This window comes from Pinus tabuliformis, chromosome 3_1 (genome assembly GCF_031772625.1).
Source record: "Pinus tabuliformis cultivar Carrire ecotype Pingquan chromosome 3_1, CPIR1, whole genome shotgun sequence".
Classification (NCBI taxonomy): Eukaryota; Viridiplantae; Streptophyta; class Pinopsida; order Pinales; family Pinaceae; genus Pinus; species Pinus tabuliformis.
In genome coordinates, this window is record NC_142301.1 from 545,775,288 (window position 1) to 545,800,218 (window position 24,931).

General features: G+C 38.6%; 1 protein-coding gene across 1 annotated transcript; it reads left to right on the top strand.

Annotated features, from left to right (window-relative positions):
- Positions 1 to 3,408: 3,408 nt before the first annotated feature.
- Positions 3,409 to 3,825, top strand: LOC149188191 (E3 ubiquitin-protein ligase RDUF2-like). The gene has a single exon (XM_089409889.1). The coding sequence runs from the start codon at positions 3,409 to 3,411 to the stop codon at positions 3,823 to 3,825; it is 417 nt and encodes a 138-aa protein (XP_089266015.1).
- The last annotated feature ends 21,106 nt before the right edge of the window (positions 3,826 to 24,931 follow it).

Genomic DNA, 24,931 nt, shown 5'->3' on the forward strand with positions numbered 1-24,931 from the left:
TCAAAAATACTTAAAGTACTGTCAAAAGTTTAGTCTCACCTTGAGAACCCCAGTTGGTCCTAGGTGGTAGCATCAAGTCTGGGTCACCAGTGAAGTCCATGCACTCATAAGCATAGTCATCAATAATCACAATTTGGCTGCGAAGCCGCTGGAAAAAATTGTCATTGAAGAAGTGTCGAATCAGTCCTCCTCTTGTGCGAGGATCGAGTGATGACCAACAGCCTAGCCTTGGTCCCCTCGGATCCAAGGGACCCAAGCTCATCCTTGGGCACATGACAGGTACCCTCTCAAGGAAGAATGAGACTATGATAGTACCATACCAAAACTGTGTTGGGTACGAGTCTTGCATGTTGTTAATTCTGCCTTCAACGAGTGAAGCAATGCTTCACACCAGTTGAACATCTGTGGTTGGACACAGTCAACTGCAAGCAACATTTGGGCCTTTGTCGCCAAGTGGGGACTCTTTAACCCTACCAACCACACAATCAGCCATAAAATTGCCCTCATAGACTGGGACCTTATCCTCTCTATGGGGACTCTGTTGCTGACTAGCCCACTCTCAGGGATGCAGTAAGATTGCACCAGCTCTGAAGTAGATCGTGGATCTGACCGACCTCTGGTGAGGTTTGCCTGTGCCCCATGGCATGGAAAACCAGTCAGAAAATATATGTCATCACGGTCAATAACCAACTCCTGATCTCTAATCCTAAACACTTGCTCGTGTTCATCCCAACGCTGGATAATCCATCTCAATAAATCCTCCTATCCTTTCATCAGCTCTAGCTTTGCATACTTTAGTAAACGAAAGTGGCACAATGTAAGTATGCATGCTAGATCATGTTGCATTAGCAATTGTTGGCTATCATGGGCCCGTTCTCTCCATAGGTGAGTCATTATGGCCTAAAACCTACACAAATAACCCTAAAAATAGTCAAAATGGGGCAAAAATACTTAAGGAATCCATGCATGAGGGTTTTAATTGCACCCTTCAGCTCTAATTCTACCCCTAGTGCTGAATAGGGAGGATTAACATCCTCTAGTGGCTCATACAGAGCGTTTAACGCTCTATACAGGCCATCTGGAGGGCGTTAGTGCGCAAACAGGGCTTTAGGGCACCTCAGATCTGCAAAATTCCACCCATAAAACTGTCAAAAAAGGTTAACAAATGCATAGAGAAAGGTTTTAGCCTTCACCTGGGACTAACGGCACATCGAATGGTCACCTGGATCTCCTGCAATGGTCCACGGAAAATCTGCTCCTCTTTAGCTCCAAAATGCTCTCACAAATCTCAAAAAGTGAAAATGATGAATGTGAAAGCTCAAAACATTTCCTTATATTTGTTTGGGAGACATGATTTTTTGAAATCATTAAAGAGGAAGTAGTCCATTCTCCATGAATCTGTATCGTGAATTTGTGATATTTTATTACTCTTTAAAAACTATAAACATCTCCGAGCCTTCCATCATTGGGCTCGTTAAACGCATACAACAATGGTATGAGCAACTCTTTTTTGATATTTTTCCAGCTCATTAAACTGAAAAAGACCAATTGAGCATTCTTTTAGGTGCTTTTTTCTCGCTCGTTAAACTGAAAAAATCCAGACTTTTTGTCTTCAAGCTCGTTAAACTTCATAAAGATGACCTGAGCATTCTTTTAGGTACTTTTCTCGCTCATTAAACTGAAAAACCCCAAGTTTTTGTTACCGAGCTCGTTAAAAATAGACGGCAGTAGCAAGAGAACTTTATTTTTTTGTAATATCCCTCCCCTTAATAATAAATAATAAATAAATAAATAATACAAAATAAATAATAATAATATAAATAATAAATAATAAATCACTTAATAATAAATAATAAAAATAATAAATCATAAAGGTTAAATAATAAATGATATTTAAAATACAAGAAAATAAATAAAGATAAAAATAATAATAACCATACTAAAGCTCTAGATAAGAATAAGGAAACTATCAAAAAGAAGGAAATAAAACAAGAAAAGGAAACTATCAAAAAGAAGGAAATAAAACAAGAAAAGGAAACTATCAAAAAGAAAGAAATCAAAAGAAAGTGGCATGGGACACATGGAGTGTGTTCATGTGGTTCCTCTTCCAATGTTTGTTCTATTTAATAGATGGCGAGGAAGATGAGAGGATTTCGGCATTCCATCTTTCCGAGATTTTGTCTTTCATTCTCTTGGGAGAATGGTATACTAAGACCTAGGAGTCACTGGCAGTAGTACGTTGATTGAGGGCTCGGGGGTGGCCAGTTGTAGCAAGACGTTGCACAATTGAGCCTACGGTTGGGTGGAGAGTTGTCCCCAATACCTTGTTGCGGTAAGCCTAGTTCGACCACAGGTAAACAGGTAAGCGCTATTCATTCAATTTGAATTTAATTAATTAATTACATGTTTATTGGTCTAGGTAAGTGAAACTCTTATTTAAATTTAATTAGATATTTATTTTGGGCTGTTACATATGGTATCAGAGGAAGTTCAAACCTTAGGGCCTATGGGCATCTTAGAAAAAAAAAATATATATATTTTGTTGGGATTTTTAACTTGACTTGTTTTGAAAGTTACAGGATGGTTTCTTCCAGGAAAGCAGCATGTTCTACAAACCCTTCCTATACACGAATTTTTTATTGAGCATATGCTAACTGCTTAGTTATATTTTGGATGGTGTTGATTTTTAAAGTCATTCTTATGAGTAATTCGGATTAATTTGGACAGGTTGCTTTCCTTCATCTTTTATTGAACTTCCTCATAATTATTCTGATCTACATAGTCGTACAACAAGTAGCTTTAATTTAAAAGAATTCTATTGAAAAATAACTTTATACAACTATTGTTATAATATTGCATCATGCATATTTTAAACCTATTATAATCTTTTTTTTACTTATTAAAAAAAAAAATAAAAAAAATCAAACAAGAAGTGATGAATGATAACCTAGTCCAAGGATCAAGTCCCCAATTGTATGCAAGTCATAGAGCATGCTAATCGATTCTATGAGCAGGTAGGTTATAAATTTTGAAACCTATTTATTGATTTTGAAATCTTTGTAAATTTTAATTATTTCCCAATATTATTAGTAATAATATTTTCTAGTATATTTTTTATTTTTTAATGGAAATACCACCAAAATCTAAAGCAGCCATCCCTTTCGGTTGAGGATTTGGGCTTCCACCGAGATTTGAAATAGGGTTACTAGATTCAGAGTCTAAAAAAGTACTTCGATAGCTATTCCATTAAAACCACATGAATTTTATCCATTGAAATCACGTATCGTAATCTTCAGGCCCACGAAATCCATTGGCCTCTTGGGTGGGTTGAGAGGGGCATTTGACGGTCTACATAGGTTTATTGATTTGAGTTTCGAAGTATTCTCAAGAAATTTCGATTTCCTGGAGATGTCTTCTGCATATTGGTGTTACCAGTGTCGTTGTTCTGTTAGATTGGCTCGAGGAGAGCAGATTGTTTGCCCTACCTGTAATGAGGGTTTTCTTGAAGAAATCAATGGGCCGGACAGATCTGGTGCTGTGGACAGGGAAAGGGAAAGGGAGAGACAGTTTTCTCCCACGCATCACCTTCTGGGTACCATATCTACTTTGTTAGGGCACATTGAAGGGCGTGGGGATTCGAGGGAAATGGATGTGCGAAGGAGGAGCAGCAGGTATGGGCGTGAGAGAATGCCGTTCAATCCCATGATTATTCTTCGAGGGCCGGGTAGTAATTCAAATGGGGAAGAAAATGGGAGTATTGAGGTTTATTTTGACAATGGATCTGGAATAGGGTTGAGGCGTTTGCCCGCCCATCTGACTGATTAATTCATGGGCCCTGGCCTCGATCGGCTTATCGAGCAGCTTACGCAGAACGATGGCGGGCACTGTGGACCGCCTCTGGCTTCAAGAAGCGCCGTGCAGGTGATACCCACGATCAAAATTGTTCAGAAGCATATTTGTTATGGCTATCTAACGATAATCTAATGTACAATATGCGCCTTAACAAAATATATTAAGTATGCACCATGATTTTTTAGTTAAATTCCCAGCCTTTTCAAACAAAAGGGGTAGTCATGCAGTTCTCCATCAAAGTGCGTGCTGAGCCAATTCAAAAAAAAAAATAGAGTTTTTACCATCTAGTGAGTGCTTAAGAGTCACATTTGTTTTGATCTTCTCAGCGTGTCGATCCTGCAGTTTGAGAATGCATTAAATAAATCCTTCAATTTGCAGATTGACACATCCACAAATATCTTTCCTCCACTAGTTTTCTGTATAATTCTGAGGCTATGTTGATCACATCCTTAATTTGCAGATCTAGCCATATGATTTTACATGATTTATATATTCCATATTTTGAGCCTACGTGATCATTTTTTTTCTAATCTGTAGACTTGTCATTCTCCTTAACCGCCTGACCGTACTGAATAACCATTGGCTTTTCCTTGAATCTGAAACTGATTGTTAACTGTAGAAATAACGTTGTTGTTTATGTATAAGGAAAGGTAACAAAATTCTGTCCCTTCATTAAACCATATTGTATGGGATGGAAGAGTAACTTCTTTCCAGGACTTTTTAACTGAATATATAAAGCTGGTAGATCTGTGTCTTTTTCATCCACAAAAAGCTTTTTGATATAAAAGATATGAGAAGGAATACCAGGTTCATAATTAGCAATTTTGCCACAGAATTTCTTTGAATTTTCAAGATCTCATTGTCTGGTAGCTTGTTTGATAAAATCTCCATTTCTAAAGTAAGGTCTCCAGTGAAATTTCTTAGCCTTGGCACTTGCAATTATGCTTTGTTTCCTGTACTGTGCAGTTCCAAATCTCCTCAAGATCGATCGCATATATTCAGATCCATTATATTACCACACCTTTACTCTGATGGAAATGGCTTCTTTACTACTTTCAACATGGGACATTTTGTAGTGCTAAGAACAGTGGCGTTTTCAAATAAACATGAAGGCCTTTTAGAGCCGATTTCTTTCCATTGAGAATTGTTCTTTTTGTAGCCTTAGTCGTTCAGCTCAGTGGGCTGAACCAATAATGACAAATCTTAGTGAGATTAAGAAAATTTTTGTGTATCCATTGAATAATCTAAACGGGTGGATGGCCTCAGATTCTATCGTGATTGGGGAGGTGCAGACTGCACAGCTAGTATCTGTCCAGGGTATGGTCTCTTATTCTCAAGAATCTGTCAAGCTACATACCATCTGGTATTGGAAAGTTGACTGCCTTGAAGGCCTTGAATATTTCTGGAAACAATATGCTTGGGGAAATATCACCCAAGATTGGAAATTGCAAACAGTTGGAGATTCTTGATCCAAGCCGTAGCATGCTTCGCGATGAAATCCCTCCTCACCTTGACTGTTTGGTTCACTCGAAAAACTTATTTGGTCATGTCTTGTTGATCTGGTGATATAAACTAATAATTTTACGAGCCCCTTACATCATTTAAGAGTCTAAAGGAAGTGCAATTTTTTTTTTTTTTTTTTCAACACATATAATGACCATTCCTTAACCTTTACAATATGAGGCAGTTCAACTTCAGGGAATGTCATCTCAAGATACTGGTAAGTCGGTCCAAAATTTTTGTCATTTCTTTGTCTTTAAAAGTTTTGAATTTAGATAGGTGTTTCTAGAAAGCATTGTCATAAGCATGAATCTTCTAGGCTAAATTGTTTAAAGGAAAAGTGAATTCCCTTCATCTTAAATGTATAGGAGAATATCTCAAAAAAAAAAAAAATTGTTTGAATCAGTGGAAAAATAAACCTGCTCCAGGATTTCTTTTACCGAAGTAGGTGCAATCCCTTTTGTAGATTTGGATGTGCTAAGTCAGACAAGGGTAGTGTCAATTTTTTAACCTAATGTTCAACACCTCTATCTCTTTATGTAGCCTTTTATGTCTTGTACATGGTATTTTAATTTATCTTTAATAATCTCCATAGGGGTTTCATGGATTTCTATGCTTTCCGTTGGGTCATCTACTCGCATCAATTTCATTTTGACTGAATATAAAATCTGTTAGGTCTATCTCTGATGTAAGCCTTGCAGCTTTTGGTGTACCATACATAATGTATTTATCTTCTCCAAAAAAAAAAATAGCAGTGTTGGTCATAGACTGAATAATGCTTAGTTGTCATGTGCTAGAATGCTATCATCTTTGCTCTATTTCTTGTCAGGGTTCCTTTGCGTCTTGCTGATAGCTTTGTTGTACTCTTTTTGTCTCTTTTTCAAGAAGTCAATCAAACTATTTTCTTTGGCTCATGATGAGTAGGATTTTTCCCTGGAGAAAGTATATAGGAAAACTTGGTGTTTTCAATTATAGGAAATTATCCAAACTCTTAAATTTTAACCGGTTGGAATTTGCAAACTCAAATTATGCCTGAGCGAGATTACATTTTTATTCCTTCAAATTTGATTTATTAATTTTTAAACCAACCTATAATGTCAAATCTGCAATTTGTGCACACCGTTCATATTCCAAATTAGGTGTTTAAAATGACGCTAATGAATTAGAATGTATAAAAATAGGAGTATGAGTATGAAGGTATTCCTTAAACTATACAACGACCATACGCTGGTTAGTGGCAACAATGAAAGGATGAGTATCATCATAAAATTATATTAGGATTGACTGTAATATCAATGTTAGACATAGAACTTATGTAAATTTGATACAACTTAAAATCAATTCCAATATAACTGGGAGAAGTGGCATATAAATACTTACATTTCATCCCACTATAAATTTGAATTCTTTTCCATTAACAAACTTGCACAATAAATAAATAAAATCTTCTTTAAGAAATGACAAACAACAATGAGTTATTGACGGCTCTTATTATTTTGATTCTCCTTTGAGAACGTTGATTTATTCAATATATAACTTTATATATATATATATGGTGAACTTGAATTATAAGTTAATAAGAAATTATAATATTTTAATTATGGTTTATATTATATATATATTTAATGTTAGGGAATTTAATAGTAGCCATATTTTCTAAACTAAGTGATTTTTGAATGATCTGTTTTAAAATCCAATCATGCATTTTGTTATTAATCATAATATTTTGTCAAATTCCATAAGGTATTATATTTTAGTAGTGAAATTACGATATTCAATATGGTTACAAATAAGTATTATTTCAGAATTTGAATACACTTTATATGGATATGGTAAAAACAAAAAAGAAAAAAGATCAAGTTATACATAAATCTCATAAGAATCATTAATAATGAAATTGGTGAAATGTGGTTTAAGTTGTAGTGGATGCAAGTTCTTGACTTGGTGAAGATTATTTTCTTGTCCAATTTGTGTATAATGATAGTTATGGTTGCGTTTTTTTTGTATTGGTCAAAAGTTGTAAACAATTCTTTCAATATCTTTTGTTAGAGTTTGTAGGCATCCTAGTGGTTAGATCAAAAAGTTATAATACGCAATTCATGTCATTAAGAAATTCCATATGTTAAGAAGAAGCCAAGGAATGATGACATTTTTTTATGCTCCCTATAGCATGCACAATTTTTTTTTAAATAAAGGCGATAATGAAATTATGGTAACATTGGGTTATAGAAGTAATAACTGCATGAATATTTGTATGATGGGAATTGGATAACTTTGCAAGTAGATGCAAAATTGGTAGATTTAAAAGTGTCTAAATTGGAAGTTGAGAATACTTGTAATTGATGAGAATGTCAAGTGATAAACTAGGATGAAAATGATGATTAATTGTGGGAAAATGATATAGACTATGCAGACTAATATTAAACACCAAACATGAAGCCTAGGAAAAAGAATTATATAATGAAACCTTGAGAAGGACTACACATAAATTGACAAGAGAAGAGAAAATCAATTAATAGAGGATGTACTGGATTCATGATACTGAGGCTTTTGCAAAAGAATTTATCAAGTTTTCACCATGGGAAATGGAAGGAGTTACCAAGCACACCAAGCATATGAAACCTTTTTGTGGATGATAGTGGCTTGGGGTTTCAAATGATTAACTAAGGATGAATATAATGAGACAGTAAGGCAAAGGTGTAAATTGATGTAAAATCCAATATTAATAATTTAAGGAATGTTGTAAGGCTAGTAATATATTAGGAAGGAAGAAAATATGACGAGAGATTAAATTTCAAAGCTGATGAGGCTCACGATGTACTTAATGAATTGTCAACTTCCTAGTTGAAAGAAGTGAAAATGAATATTGGAAAGCAATTGGTATCTTGATGAAAACATGACAATAATAGTATTCATGAGATAACATAGATCTTAGAAGGATGTTGAATAATATTAATTCATAGTTAGTATTCATTGTTTATATAATTAAATGAAATCAGTTCATGATAATAATGCTTAAAGTGCATTGTTGTTCTATATTTGATAAGTATTGAGATGGTTATCATATTAATGATGTTTCATGATGTGATGGTATGAGTGTATATGTGATTCTTCTTTATTTATCTTTTATTATAACGATGGTGAATGCTCATAATGGGTATGATATTCATAGAGATCATGATGTTATGATAAGATGTATACTGACATGTGTTTTATTTATTGCGTGAAGTCATGATATATCTTTGATGCAAATATGTTGATGTTATAACTTATGATGGTATTTCATGAGGTGAAGCATGTGATAGTTACATACAAATTTATGACATGCATGAGCATGCAGTTCGCTATTTTTGCGATTAAAAATGATGAATGTTCTCATGATGACATGCAAGACTTGGCATGTGGATTATTTTCTATGATACTATGATGGTATAGCTGATGCATTGGTTGCATGTTGAGGTGTGATGATTCACAGGACTCCACAAATGGGCCGAAAGGGCCGGTTTATTCGATGATCTCATGTGAGCCCATACGCATGAGAGAGAATAAGTAACACCATATGGGCTGGGGACAAACTCAATCAACACTACATATGCCAGTGGTTCCTTTATCTTGTGTATAGCTCTTGATGGATAGCTCTAGAAGAACTATGAGACCATCTTGAGGAGGCCATGTGCCTGATGTTCTAGGCTAGGTGTCTAGTATTGGATTGGGATGCCAAAGTCTGGAAGGGATGTAAAGGACTTCGATGCCTGGGGCTGTGTGCCTTATTAGTTGTGGAGGGAGTGGGCTAGCCTTGCGAGATGCCCAGGGTCATTGAGTACCGGATCGGATGCCTGCCTTGGGGCAGATGAGGTCTGAGTCGGGCGCGAGCCTTGGACTAGGATACAGACTGGGTCAGGCTTAGCCAGGTGCCGAAAGTGGGAAAAAGGATAGAGATTCCTTGAGATTTCCCGAGGTGTTGGGGACTTTTGATGCCTGCTGGTTATACTAGTTCAGCAGAGGGTGTTTGCAACATGAAGTAAATAAAATAATAAATAATAAATAATAAAAATAATAAATAATAAATAATAATAAATAATAAATAAATAAATAATACAAAATAAATAATAATAATATAAATAATAAATAATAAATCACTTAATAATAAATAATAAAAATAATAAATCATAAATGTTAAATAATAAATGATATTTAAAATACAAGAAAATAAATAAAGATAAAAATAGTAATAACCATACTAAAGCTCTAGATAAGAATAAGGAAACTATCAAAAAGAAGGAAATAAAACAAGAAAAGGAAACTATCAAAAAGAAAGAAATCAAAAGAAAGTGGCATGAGACACATGGAGTGTGTGCATGTGGTTCCTATTCCAATGTTTGTTCTATTTAATAGATGGCGAGGAAGATGAGAGGATTCTGGCATTCCATCTTTCCGAGATTCTGTCTTTCATTCTCTTGGGAGAATGGTATGCTAAGACCTAGGAGTCACTGGCAGTAGTACGTTGATTGAGGGCTCGGGGGTGGCTAGTTGTAGCAAGACGTTGCACAATTGAGCCTACGGTTGGGTGGAGAGTCGTCCCCAAAACCTTGTTGCAGTAAGCCTACTTCGACCACATGTAAACAGGTAAGCACTATTCATTCAATTTGAATTTAGTTAATTAATTACATGTTTATTGGGCTAGGTAAGTGCAACTCTTATTTACATTTAATTATATATTTATTTTGGGTTGTTACATTTTTGGGACCATTTCTCGCTCTTAAATCGAAAAATCCCCGAGTTTTTATCCCCCTTCAAGCTTGTTAAATCTTCAAAGGAGAGATGAGCAATTCTTTTACCTCTTATTCCTCGCTCACTAAACTAAAAAAGGATACTTTGAGTTTCCTTCATTTGAATCGTTAAAATATTGATGGAGGTATTGAGTTTGTCATCGCATGACTCATTAAAATTTCACGATGAAAAATGAGTTTAGTCTGTCTCCTCGTACCCGTAACAAAATGAGGTCGACATCTATTAAACATAGTGTTACACTAAAAAATGTCACCATGACTATTTGCAGTTAGTATGGCTCCATCCACTGTCATACTATCCTCCTTGGCAAGTCTCATGCCTCTGCTCTTCATGTCAAACTTCAAGAAAGAGAGAAAAGTCATTTAAAGTCAATTATCTCTGGTACGCAGTTTCTCTTAGCCTTACCTGCATGTACGCAACCCAAGTTCACAATACCTGCGTACTTGTATGCTCTGTATGTAAAGGGATGGGTGCGTATCCCTGTAAAGGTCAAAAGGTGCGAGTTTCATCTTAAAAAAGTTACTTGTGGTCATTTCTAGAGTCTTCTAGAAGCTTGTTTGACGTGTATGAAGCGCCTCCAGATGGTTCATGTATCTCTACCAAAGAGGAACTTATCCCATCAAGAGGGGAGCTATCCCATCCAAAGAGGGGCTTATCCCATTGATGGTGGACCTGAATAACTTCCTCTAGAGCACTATAAATACAGGCATTGGGCCAAAGGGAGGAGAGGTTGAAAGCTGAAAATTCCTAAGGGTAGATGCTGCTGGAATTAGGACTTCCTTGTAGAAGCTTGTGAGGAGAGATTACCATCTTTGCTTGTTTCATTTGGAAGTGGGTGAGCTGATCAGAGTAAAGGAGAACTCTTGTGGACCCTGGGAAGGACCTGCACAACACCAAGGCTCAGGTTGTAATGGTTCCTTTTGTTACCTTTTAATACAAATTAGTCCATTCTTCTCAACAATTTGTTATTTATGAGTTGTTTCATATACTCCTTGGTCTATATGTTAAATATGTTTTATTTTATGTAATATTCAGGTGCTATTTAATCGTTTGATTGTTAGTGAATGCAGGTTTCGAAGAGAAGGAGGAGCTAATCCGGATCAACAAAGCTGGACTACTACAACAGCGTTGGGTTACAGGTAGGATCTAAACACTTGATTTCTCATATTGTAAAGGCATATTTAGTGAAGGATTGCTCTTATTTGTCTTGTTTGTTAGTAGAAAGTCTTAGGCTTCTAGGGAGGTCGGTTGTGTCCGCACTAACGACTCTTTCCGCATGACACATAGGTTTCTCCTTATCTGGATTCAATAGATTAACAAACGGAAAAGTAACTGATCTAGGTATACTATTAACCTTTTGTCACACCCGATTAACAACTATGACAAAGGGACCACCATGGAGTTGCACTTTACGATTTTTTCAGACTCTCAAAATATGAAAATACCACTGAGTTGTCTTGTCTGGACTCTTTAAATTACACAGATAAGATATAGAGTCATTCTTTTTACGATACTTTTCAGACTTTGAAAACATGAAAAAAATCAAAGAGTTTGCTTGTCTGGACTCATTAAACTAATTAGATAGGGAAAAGAGTCGCTCTTTTTGCGGTCCTTTTCAGACTCTTTAAACATGAAAAGATCGATGAGTTTACCTATCTGGACTCATAAAATTAATCAGACGGGGAAAGTGGACAATACAACTGTATTCCATATTAGAAAGTGTGGTTTGGCAGTAGTTGTTCCCTTGAACATGGCACTTCCTTAGATAAACCTTCATTGTAACGGCCTCTCAAATATAAACCCTACCATCCTATGAGTTTTAACCTATATACCCTGATGTAATTGCATCTCTGTATCCTAACACTTTGCAGTGTTCATCAGTCTAGTGTTGTCTGGTTAAAACCATTGTCATGCCTTCTATTGTTCAAAGGGTTAACCATTTGTTTCCTCCATCAACTGATCAAGCATATCCTTTCATCATGCCCTCCGTTGTTTAGACCCAAATTCTCAAAATATTCCTCAAAAAACAAAATCATTCTTGTCGGGTTTCGTGTCAACTGATGTAGGACACATCATTGCCTACCTTTCCATAGGTTTCTTCCTATCGACTTCAACACTCTATCTAGGAAGATAGCCCAGAAACACATTCAGTGCCTTGGTACTTGTAGACATTAGTGGCAGGTTGCCTTGTGTTTGATCGGGGATTCTCATTATTGACTCTTGGTTAAGCAATTATACTAGTGTTCGACGATAAAGAAATCTTTCACACTCACTAGTTTGTACTGTGCATCTTGGAGACCATCACCATTATCAGTGGCCTTCCTCGTGTCTATTAACGATCTCCATTATTGGCCGGTAATTAGATGATTTCATACATGTTTGATGTCAACGCATATATTCGCATGTATCGATCTATGCTGTTTGGTGAAGCAGAAATCAAGACCTTGGGTAAAGGCTTGCATCATTCAACCTTGTTTCCTCTGCCAAGCTGTAGTTATTGTTTTTTGAAGATAGCTATTTCAGGATTGTTCTATTATGACACTGGATCCACATTATGCTAACTGGCGGCTAGCATTGTCATATCTCTATTGAGAATATTACTATGACATAGCTACTGAGCATGGGAATGCCTGACTTAGGACGTGATTTTAGCAGTTATATATATATGTGTTGTATCAGGTTTCCCTTGTCGCCCAAAGCTTCTCTCTCTCTACATTTTGACAGGAAAAATTATAGTTTCAGTAAAGTATTTCGGCCATCATCTCTGCCTCTGATCTCATACTTTAGGGGGCATCTATTATACAACAAAATGAACTCCTCATCAACTCAAAGGTGAAAGACAGCATGATTGAAGCAAAGACCACAATTGCAAGCCTTGACTCCACAATAACGCTGGTTGCACACTAAAATATTGCTTTATAAAGCTTGTTACCAAGCCTAAGGGTGCGTTAGTGACCCTGCTAACTCAATTTGTTAGACCAGGGGCAGCGTTAGTGAAACTAAGTGAAGTTTAGTGGGTCAAACCAATGAATCTGCTCACAAATATCTGGATATTTATCTGTAAATTTTCTCAAGAAAAGCAAGGAAATTCCCAAAAATCGATCTATTTCGAGAAATTCCAATCCGAAAAAGAAGGCAAATGGGAAAGAGCTGGAAAACAGGGCAGGTTCATGGTTTTTACCCTAATGAACTCGATAAGAAGCTTGGCAACCCTAACTCGATTGCTACATAAGCAAAGTGAGGGCCATTGTGACAAGGGTCAGAGCATTTGAAAGGATAGCCTACTAAGCTGTTGTGAACTGTCACATATCTTAAGAAGTGAGCTAAAGAGAGAGAGAGAGAGAAGTAGAAGGGGAAAAGGAAGATTGATACAACAGTGGTTGTAATCACTCTTCCATTATTAATACAAAACTGCAGTTGTGTTCCCTACTCCATAGTGTTGGTAACATTGTTCATTAAGTTGTTCATTCGATACTTGTCGAGATGAGTAGTTTAGTTGTATGCAAATAGATGTTCATTGTGCATTCATATATTAGTTTTCAAGATTGTATGTTGTGATTGTGTTTTCCTTTCCTTTGTGCAGGAATTGATTTGGAGCTGACTTTGAGGGAGTTCTTCTTGGCTGCATTGCGATCTCCAAACAAATCTAGAAGGAGACTTGAGGTAATCCTCTTTCCATACTTTGTTAATTAATATTTGATAGATGAACATGTGTATAACTTGGTAGCTTCTACAGATAATCTTACAGTCTGTCAAAGGTCCCAGGAAGGCCTTTGAGGGTAGTTTTCATTCTCCATACACCATGCATTTTACCCCATAGCACACCAACATTCTCCAGTACCTCGTTTGTGAATGGTTTTGGAAAAGGATAATTCACACATGCATCGTTTAGCTTCCTGAGATCTACACAGATGTGAATTTCTCCCTTTTGTTTCTTCTCCTGGACAACCATGGGACTTACCTAATCAGATTCCTCTACTGGTTCGATTATTCCTGCTGCAAGCATTTTGTCCAATTCTTCACGGACCTTCACTTTATATTTTGGGTTCAACCGATAGGGTCACTGCTTGACTGGTTTCGCGTCCGGCTTCAGAGTTATCTTCATCATTCCTAGGTCACTGAGGATCCCTTTTAACTCCATGATTTTTGTCGGGAATAAGTCTTGATATTCCTTGAGTAACTCGACGACTTTCTCTACTATTGCGTCATCCCAATAGTCTCCAAGTGTGGCATACTTTAGCTCCTCCTCTGTACCAATGTTTGCCTATTTTTTTCAGCGATGCGGTGATGTTGGGGTCCTCAATTACTAGTCCACAAACCTCGCGGATCCCCTCTATTTCTGGAATATTGATGTTCCTGGGGTCATCCTCATCATCTTCTACCTGCACATTGTAACATTCTAGGGCCTGGCTTAATTGCTGCACCCATTCCGGCTGCGCTACTTCTTCTGGTTCTGGTGGAATTCTAAAAATGGTGGCTTTCACTGCTTTCAGCACATCATCAACAGTATCCATCCATTCATCTTCGAACAGGAATGTTTTCAAGAATCCTTCGCACAAAATATCCCACTCGCTGGTACCATGTCGAAGCTCTATTTCAGTATACCAGTTCCTTGGGATAACATCCAAGGTATGATAGAATAAATGTACCCACTCCAGCTCAGGCTCTTCCCCATAGGCTTTGGTCCATCTTGTAAGGTGCATGCATGGGTCATCACGTCCATCGTACTTCGTGGTCAGTCTTAGTTCCAGTTTCCCAAACCTGATCTGCATCATTCTTCTGTAGTTGCGCCAGTCTTCAAAGGTTCCTTCATGTGTTCCCCACCACCACGTAGGCGTCGTGCGCAATGCCCATTTTAATGCGTCGAACCGCTAGTGCTCTGGTACTATGTTCTAAAACTTGGTCAGGAATACGCCTACCTCTGTCAGCCCATCATACTTTGGCAGCTCGCGATCCTAGGCTTTTACACAATACAGTGACTGCGTCATCATGTTGTAGTTTAGTGTGGTTACGCTACTCAACCAGTTATGCCACCGTTCATCTTCTTCGTCTGAGTCTGGATCTGCGTGTTCCTCCGTCATCCTTCCTTCCGTGGTCAGATTTACCCAATCCTGCCCTCGCGCAGTTATCTTGTAGATATGATCTAAGTTTGTATTCTTTTTGTGGATGGGTTTCGTGCAGCACACTCCTTCTTCTAGGTTGAGTGGAATGACTACACGTAGGGACTTCTTTTCAAATACCACCTCCCTTTCCTTTAAATTGATGACTGCATTCACATTCGTGGCCCAGTGAACACCTAACAATGCAAGATAAGAGCTACGGCCATCTACGACTTCTACCACTTCAAAGTCTGTTTGTGTGCTAGTACCGACTATATCCATAGAGATTCCTTTCAATCATCCCATGGGAAAGATCTTTTGTTGGTTTTCCATCCATAACTGAATCGGTGATCACTGTAATGTAGGTCTACCCATGCATTCCCATGTCTTTCTAGGTAGGACATTTGCATCTGACCCTAAATACAGAATGATCTAGTCCATCTCATAATTGCCAATCCGTGGTGTTAATCGCATTTCTCTACCAGTACGCACACCTGCTTCCCTAGTTTCCTGATTACGCGAGGTTCACCCGACCCTGCACATCTATTCATCAACTCCTACAATCCTTTAACCACCTTATTGTCGTGTAGCAACCTCATGCATGTCTCTCAAAAGGTAGTTAGCATTGAAGGACCTATTTCCAGTTTAGGTCAGTCCCTACTACCTAGGGTAGAGACCTCCGCGAAGCTTTCCCTAGCTTCCAGCCCTATTTCCTTGTGGACCCCAGCATCTTCCCTGGTCAGGCTTCCCTTATCCTCTCCTATGGTCGTGCCACTTCTGCACATCATGTTTATGTGGGCATCTTCCTCGCATGGCTTAGATCTCATCATTTGGACATTCTACGTCAGTGTTGGCTAGGCTGCCCTTTTCTCACGTATCTGTTCTATTAGCGTAGGGAAATCTATCATTTCATGATCGAACTCTTCACAATATGGGCACGAAATTCTTGTCAGATTAGTACAATCTCGCCCGTAGTGCCCTGGTCCTCCACAGCTATAGAAAATTAGCTGGCCATGACCCCTTCCTGGGCCCATGCCTCCTCTTCCTCATCCGCATCTAAGGAACCCACCGTGCGCTATTTCTGCGGTTGGATCCTGTCCTCACACCTCAGTCTGCATCCTATAGGTAGGTGTTTGATCCATCAATAATTCATAGCTACGATAGTCTCGCTCATCATGCCCTACTGATCTACAAAACTTAAAACTAGTCGCTAGGGTGGGTTTTGGGTGAATTTTGGTAGTAGGTGATAGTTGTCTGTGGTATGCTGTCCTCCCACCTGATAAATCACGCACCAGAGTGAGGGCGTTGTGCTTGGCCCTACTGATGCCTCTGGTCACAATGGCATTGGTCCCCCCGCGATCAAATAGTTCATAAACACCAGACAATGATCTTTGTCGTGCCCTTAACCTTTGCACTTGATACACCATACTTCTTCACACGCTTTTGGTCTGGGCACCTTTTCCTGTTTCAAATTCTGCATCTCTAGACATATATTTTGGATATGCTTATGGATCTACTAAACTCCCAACCCACAGTCCTGTATTGGCATCTCATCCAACCTCATCGATGTTTCTAGTGCCTTAGCCTGGGTCGAAATCTTCTGCTATGACAACGTTGTCGTGAGGTGTGGTGTCAAAGACACTACAAACCATGTGCAGTGATGCGTGTCTGTCAGCGTCATGTTAGCCTCTAGGATCATACTCTTTTGTCTTTGATCTAGATCCCATGGGGTTTCACCCGGTAGCACCACAATCTCTTTGAATCTGATGATCGACTACGTTTCTGATTTCGATTGAATGAATTCTTTGTTCAATGCATCCTAAATCCTTGCTATCCCTGCTCTCAAATTATCGCTACAATTCTTTATATATCATGTCAGTGCCTGATCATGCACTGTGCTTACCAGAGTGGAATTTTTAACATTGTCGTCTGTAACTCCGTGTGCTTTCCATACTGCCTTCACTACAAACCAAAACTTTTCTGGATTTTCACTTCCTACTCCCCTGAACACCGGTAACTTGATCGCGCTCGCCATGTTATCTTCTGATCTAGTCAATCTTCACTTCTTTTCTTCATAGTGTCCTTTTATTCCACCACTAGACACCCCTTAGGCAGATTTTGGTCCCAACAACAGAACTATTTGTTGGCTTATTGGGGCCTAACCCAGGTTCAGAAGAGTTATTTAGCCAAACAAAACCTGTGCTATCGGCCCTTTCGGCAACAGTCGGCGATGCGTGGACTAAAGTCTCACCCAAGGTAGCAAGGGGGGTGCTGGAACCAGTTTTTCACACCGTGGGGATGTCTTGGAGAGGATTTAAATGTCTACAAATCGTATTGCAGCCTTGCACCCTTCCATTCCACGTAGATTGGGTCTTTTATTATATTACTTATGGCATTAATAGAGTTCAGATCTACTTCTTTTAATACTTAAGCAACCATTTTAACCGATAATACTAGTGCGCGCATTCATTCAACAGATACAATTGTAGAACCCAATCATAAACATAACAAATAGATCTTAAACCATGCATAAACCAGAACAATAACAAATCTGCAATTTCCCATAATCAATTATCTTTCTTAATACGTTCAATCCAGTACATTCCACTTCTGCCCTGCACACACAGCTGTAGGGGTCCGTGCACATAGCTGCGGACTCTACTAGGCCTTCGTGCACATAGCTGCAGAGCCTCTATCTCCTATCACCACCCCAGACTTGGACTTACAGACTCAGAGCTATAATTGCTTCTTGAAACCCATAACACATCAGATCTATCAAAAAGCTAAGTTGTACTTTAGAGCCTCACTCTATTTATACCTTCCCATCGTCCACAGACCATGGGCAAGCCGAACCAATTCCTATTTCTTTATATTCTTTTCGGGTGAACAACCATTTGACTTGACCCATTACATTTCGCGCTCCACACTTTTTACAAACTTTTACCCCATCATTCCCCTAAAATACGGACTTTATGCCCCAAAACTGTTCTGTGGGGCCTCCACTGCCCAACACTGAGCAAGTCTTCAATCATGTTGGAGGTAAATTGGTTTCCTTGATCTATGACCAGCTCTCTAGGGTACGCAAATTTGTAAAATACATTCTCCCTTAAGAACTCATCTAAATTCTCCTCTGTTGCTGCCTTAATTGCGTTGGTTTCAATCCACTTATTCAGATAGCCACTGCACACAATGATGTACTATTTTTGCTTGGAAGGAGGTTTAATAGCTCCAATGAAGTCCATGTGCCACTTGTAAAATGGCTTGAAAGTCACTTGAGGCTGCAAAGGCATTTCATCCCTTGGAGTAGGCTTTCCCATCCTTTGGCACCGATCACAATGACTAGTATATTTTTTCACATCCTGATGAAGAGTGGGCTAATAAAGCTTGCTTGTAACAGTTTGAATGTTGTCGTCTTTATTGAAAAGTGACCTCCACAAGGCCCATCATGACAGGTCAGAAGGATGTCAAATATTTCCTCCTCCCTGACACACCTTCTCAGATTTGATCTGGGCCATGTTTGAAGGGATTTCCCCCAATCCAAGTGAAAGGGGAACTCTTCCTTATAATCTTGCTTTTTTCTTTGGAGGACAAGTTCAATGGGACCTGTGTAGATACCAAATAGTTTTCTATGTTAGCAAACCATGGAGGGAGAATTGAAATGGAAAACAAGTTCTCATCTGGTAACTGGTCATCAACCATTCCCTCCTTACCTACGGGTAGAGTTAATATGGACAAAAAGTCAGAACAACATTTTCCTTGCCAGGCTGATCAACAATAGTTAGATCAAATTGCTATAATAAAATTAACCATCTTATAATATGAGCATTCAGATCAGGTTTATTCATTAAATGTTTGATTACAGCATGGTCAATGTGGACAAATGTTTGATAGCCTGTAATATAATGCATAAATTTGTTTAATGAATGCATAATAACCAGGAGTTCCTTTTCGGTCATTGTGTAGTTTAGTTTGGCCATTGACAGATTCTTACTTATAAAGTAAATGGCACAAGGAAGTATTTCACCTATCTGACCTAGGGCTTCTCCTATGGCTTTGTGTGAGGCATCAGTATGAATATGAAAAGGAAGGGCCCAATTTGAGCTTCAGAGAATCGATGCAGTGGTTAACTTGTTCTTCAAGATGTCCAAGGCCTCTTAACAACCTTTTGACCATATAAAATTAGAGTCTTTGGCCAATAACCCAAATAAAGGAGAGGCCAACTTGCTGAAGTCCTTTATGAACCTTCAGTAGTATCCATCTAACCCTAGAAAACTTCGAACATCTCTCTGTTTTTGAGGAGGTGGGACCCTTTAGATGATAGTTGTTTTGTTTGGGTCCACCTATAGTCCTTGCTGAGATATTGAATGACCCAACACAGTCCCTGCAGTCATCAATAATTCACATTTTTCAGGATTGAGAGACGGGTTCATTTCAATGCATTTGTGCAATACTTTACCTAAGTTGGATAGAGCCTCCTAGAAATCACATCCATAAGGTGTAAAATCATCCATATAAATTTCTACCACATCATGGACTAACTCAGCAAAGATAGCCAAGACTACTCTCTAGAAAGTGGTAGGAGCATTGATTAGGTCAAAAGGAAGGACCCTATAGGCAAAAGTTCCTCAAGGACAAGTGAAGGTGGTTTTATCCTGGTCCTTCGGGCTGATCTGGATTTGATTGTACCTGTTGAATCCATCTAGGAAGAGAAAATAATTTTCCCTACCAAGCCATTAGTGCTTGGTCGATGAAAGGTAGAGGGAAATATTCCTTCTTTGTGGCTTTGTTCAACTCCCTGTAATCGACACAAATCTTCCACTTACCACTTTTCTTGGGAAACAACACCAAAGCAGAGACCAACTCACTGTCAGAGATAGGATACATGAATCATGCATCTAGCAGTTTTTGAAGTTCTTCTTTGACTATATCTTTAAGAGTTGGATTCATCCTCCTTTGGGGTTGTCGGATTGGCTTGCAACCTTCTTTGGTGTAAATGTGGTGAGTACACACTGAGGGGTGTACTCCCTTCATTTTTTTGTAACTCCAAGTGAAGGCATCCAAATGTTACTTTAGCATGTTGCACAACTTCTCCTCTTGGATAGCAGAAAGAGATGGATTGATTTTCAAAGTTCTCTCAAGGTTGGATTCTATGGTTTAGACATGGAGGGGGTTCAAATCATCCAAGTACAGATCAATTAGATGGTTGTTCTTGGTTTCCTTTAATACTTCTTCTAGGGACAATGTATTGGGAGTTGGACTTTGGAGTAGGTGTTCAATAAAATCATCTTCATCATGTTGTCCTCCTCCCATGGTTGTTTCTAAGGTATACAATTGGGAAGAATAAACTTCATCTTCTTCCTCCTCTTCTGGCCATAAATGTAAATCATGTTCTAGAGATGGCTTAGCAGGCGGGTATACGACTAACTACTTGGACATATTCCCATTTTTGATGGTCATATTCCCAACTCTGCAGCTGATGTAAGCATCGGTAGTGGCCAACCAGGGGCTCCCAAGGATGAGAGGGGGACCAATAAGCTCAGTGTTAGGCTGGAGAACTAGGAGATCTACAGGGTAATCCAAAGAGTCAATGGAGACCATTGCATCCTCCACAATCCCCTCAGGGGTCATTGTGGAGAAGTCTACAAGTTGAAAGATTGTTGTGGTATTTCTCAATGAACCTTGGAGGTTGAGCTTGAGCATGGTGTTCTTAGTCATCACATTAATGATAGCCCCAAGATTGATCAAAGTGTGTGGGACAATGGTGCCATTGATGTGCAAATATACTACAGGGCTCCCAGGGTCTAAATACTTCGGACAGATTGCCTGCCCCAGCATTATGCCAGACAACTGTCCAATGACATTAATGGTAGGGGCATCTCTTCTTAGCCTCCATGGATGTTATACAGGAAATTGACCCCCTCATCAGCTCAGAGGAGAAAGACATGATAGCTGAAGCAAAGACCAAGATCACGTGCCTTGTTTCCACACTAATGCTGGCTATGCACTGGCAACCTACTTTATAAAGCTTCTTTGCAAGCCTAAGAGTGCATTAGTGACCTAACTAACTCTAGTTGATAGTTCGGGAACAACGTTAATGAACCCTAGTGAAGTTCTAAGGGTCTGTTATCACAAAACTAGACCCTGATAGGCTGTTGATTAGGAAGACTTTGAGTAACTATTTCAAACCAAACTTTTGGCTAAGGCTTAGCCTTCTCAACTTGAGAGGGCTCTCTCACTAGGTTAAATGTTTTAGTTTAAATATTATATGGCTAACCCTATGGAAAAAACAAGTGAAAAAAGTATGAATGGTTGAACACAATCAATAAACATCCATTAGGCTATGGAGTCAGAGTATGTTTTCAGTACAATAGCAGATTAGCTTACATGGAAGTCAAGGCATAGAGAGTTTTAATCTATCAGCAAAATAGAGACATAGTGTAGGAAATGCAGTTTATAAACACATGAAGGAAGTTAGAGCATTATCAATGAATTCTAAGTAACATGTGTTCATACCACTGCAAGTAAGCAAATGAGGAAAGCCATGGGAAAAATCAAACACATAAAACCCTCTCTGAATCCTGAGTAGTGAAGCCAAACTTCTGTATTAACATCAAACATACAGTCTTCTACAATATCATAGTATGCTTGTTTCTTTGAAAATTGTCAACCCTTGAGGCATTCCACCTCTTGTCTTATATAGAGTTCATAACAATCTTGGATTCCTTCCTCTAACATGAGGGGAATTCAAATTTTCTTAACTTGACACGTATTCATACCTAAATAGGCTATTAATTACAAGTGGTAGTTAACTAACAATCCTAGAGTCCTAATACAACTAGGAGTAAAACTCCTTATTATGATAGTAAAAACCTAGATTATGAAACAAATTCGATCTTTGACAGCTGCTCCTCCTTAAATTCGACCTTGGTGATGACTATACCCTCCATGCTGGCCTTCAATCTTTTCTCTTTTCACTGTCCTGGAAACTAGGAAACTGTCCCCTGCAATGCAGTTTTGGTCTTTACTGATGTTCCTCGAAGCCCCTGCTGGCCAAAATTTCCTCTCTAATCACATAACATATATGGAACTAGCCATGGAACCTTTCTCTTATACTTTGTGCACAATTGAACTCCTTGAGGTTGTATGAAAACGGTCCATCTGAAGGTGCTATGAAATAGACTGCTGTTTTTGTAGCGCAAAACTTTGTTCTTGCATACCTTTTTCATTTTTTGAGATTTTCCTTTACTTATGCTCTAAACCTTCTCAAGTGCCCTCCTCACATTCTCCAGAAGCATCCTCTTTCAAAAATATCCTGTTGTTTCCTTTGAAGATGATCAAAGAAAACAAAACTGCACCTACAACAGTTTTGTAGCACGCTACGAAACTGCTGTGTGAGTCAAATTACATAGTTTTTTCCAAAAACTTTCCTTCTTAGGATTCTTCACAGCTGTTTCCTTTTGTCAATATGCCACATATACTTGAGATTACCCATCCATAAAACAACTTAAAAAAAGTGAGGTCCTAGCTTTAATCAAAATTGTGTTGAGGTCTCATCACTTACTGGTCTACTTGTTTGTTCTGAGGCTAACTTCCAGACTTGTCCAGCTGAATCTCCAGGTATTCAAATTGTCTCTTCATCACCCTGATATTAGTTCTAAATTGGTTATTGATCATTCTAATATACCTTGCCTCCTTAATTGCAAGGACATTCTAGGTGAAGTATTGAGCCTTTTCGCTAACTACTTCAGGTTTTGGAACTTTTCCTTCTTCCCACATGGCCTTTATGCTTTTGAAATTGGCTTTTTTAATTGCATGTTTCCTTGCCCTTCTCTTCAATTGAGCAATCTTAGGATTGGCAAGCTTCAATTTCTTCTTGACTTCCTCAAAGTTATCTTCTTCTTCTCGAGTATCAACTACTTTGTTCCTATCATCTTCATGCATGAGTGATGGTTGCACTACTGGAACTACGGGCTCTTCATAGAACAATGGTATCTCCCCTGTCTCACTCACCTCCAGCTATACCTCCTACAACCTTTTGGACTACCTAGTCACAAGCCTTCTGGGCTTAAAAACAAATTCTGAAACCTGATCATGAAACTGTAACTTTTTGGAGGATTTCATCTTTTTTTATTTTCTCTCACCTAATTCAAATAAGTCTGCTTGGACCAGAGGGGACTCCTCAATGTCAATTTCCTGGAGAAGATCATTCAAATTTCCCTTTGAGGCTGGGCTTTCATTAGTGATGACTGTTTTACCCTTCTCTTTGGCAATTAGGCTCCTATTTATTCTTCTCTGGACTGTTTCACCATTAGACTGCTCTTGTCCTACTTCCTTAATCTACACTTTCTTCTACTGTGACTACTAAGGAGTATCTTGCACAACCAATGGTGTTCTAGTCACTAGCTGCTTGAATTTCTGTTGTAGGGAAAAGTATCCGACTCGGATGACCCTATCCCACTCTAAGGGTGATAGTACCTAAGCAACAACTGTAAAGAAAACTACTTAAGGTTTACTTCTTTATGAAAGCAAGAGAGAATGAAGAAATGCACTAACCGTTGCCTTGCGCTTAATGTCGAATCCAAACTCTTCTCTTTGCTTGCTTGCTCCCAGCTCCTTGCTCTTTTGCTGGCCTAGCTATAATGAGATCCTGCAAAATAACAAAGAAGGAAACTACAAGAAGCATGCAATCATAACTGATTCAAGGATTAGCATAAATCAAATATACAATTATCACAACATATCATTGAAACAAGTGCATATAGAAGAACCTCAATAGCTTTTATTAATAGAAGAAGTAAAATTCTGAGAGTGTTACAACCATTGAAGGCCCCAATCCAGCAACACCTCCCAGCAGAAAGAATTTCTCCTCTTCACCTCCTTCAAGCAATCACCCAATAGCTCTATAGTGAAACCAACAACATATCATTACTTTGCACAAAATTCCATCCTCCTGAGCTCATAGGAGAGAGCTCAATATATAGATGAATTGAGAAAGGATGAGTCAGCTTGCAACTGATGTGTAGCTGCCTTGTGTCCTCTCTCTCTTCAGTTGATCTTCAGTTCTTGAGTCCACTTGGAGAACCTTGCTTCCACTTGGAGAAACAGAGCCTCTGACTCATCACAAGGCGAAATCCCTGATCCAAGTGTCATTTTTGGAAGATTCCAGAGCAATGACTCATTGTGCCACTTGTCCCATCTCGCTCAGCGCAGGTGGCCTTTGTTCCACTTGCTTTGCAACGCAGGTACACCATGGAGCAACTGAGTTTCAGCGCAGAAGCCTAGTGGAGCACCTGCTTTGATTTCAGGATTGCTTGTTTTTGAGTGTTTTCAGGTGGAGAACTGATCTGAGAGCTGTTGGCTTGCTGACCTTGTTCCTCTAGGGGTAGGAACATCATGTTTAGGGACTTTGGATCCCTTGGATTATTGACAATTCATGCCTGATGCTGCAAGGCACAAAATTGTCTATAATAGATGCCCCCTAAAGTATGAGGTCGTTTATCGGGTGAAATGCTTTATTAGGAGGATCCGAAGTTCATTCAATCTGCTGAGAAGTGTCCTGTAATAAGATACAATACAATACATTATTTTTCATACTTTTAAATGATCTAGCTGAGGCGGGCATTCCCATGCTCAGCTTTATAAATTCATTTTGGTACATAGAACAGACGATCGTCTGATGGTAGACTGAT

Bases quoted from the DNA above. Each gene is read 5' to 3' on its own strand.
- LOC149188191 (XM_089409889.1), top strand. From the start codon at position 3,409: ATGTCTTCTGCATATTGGTGTTACCAGTGTCGTTGTTCTGTTAGATTG.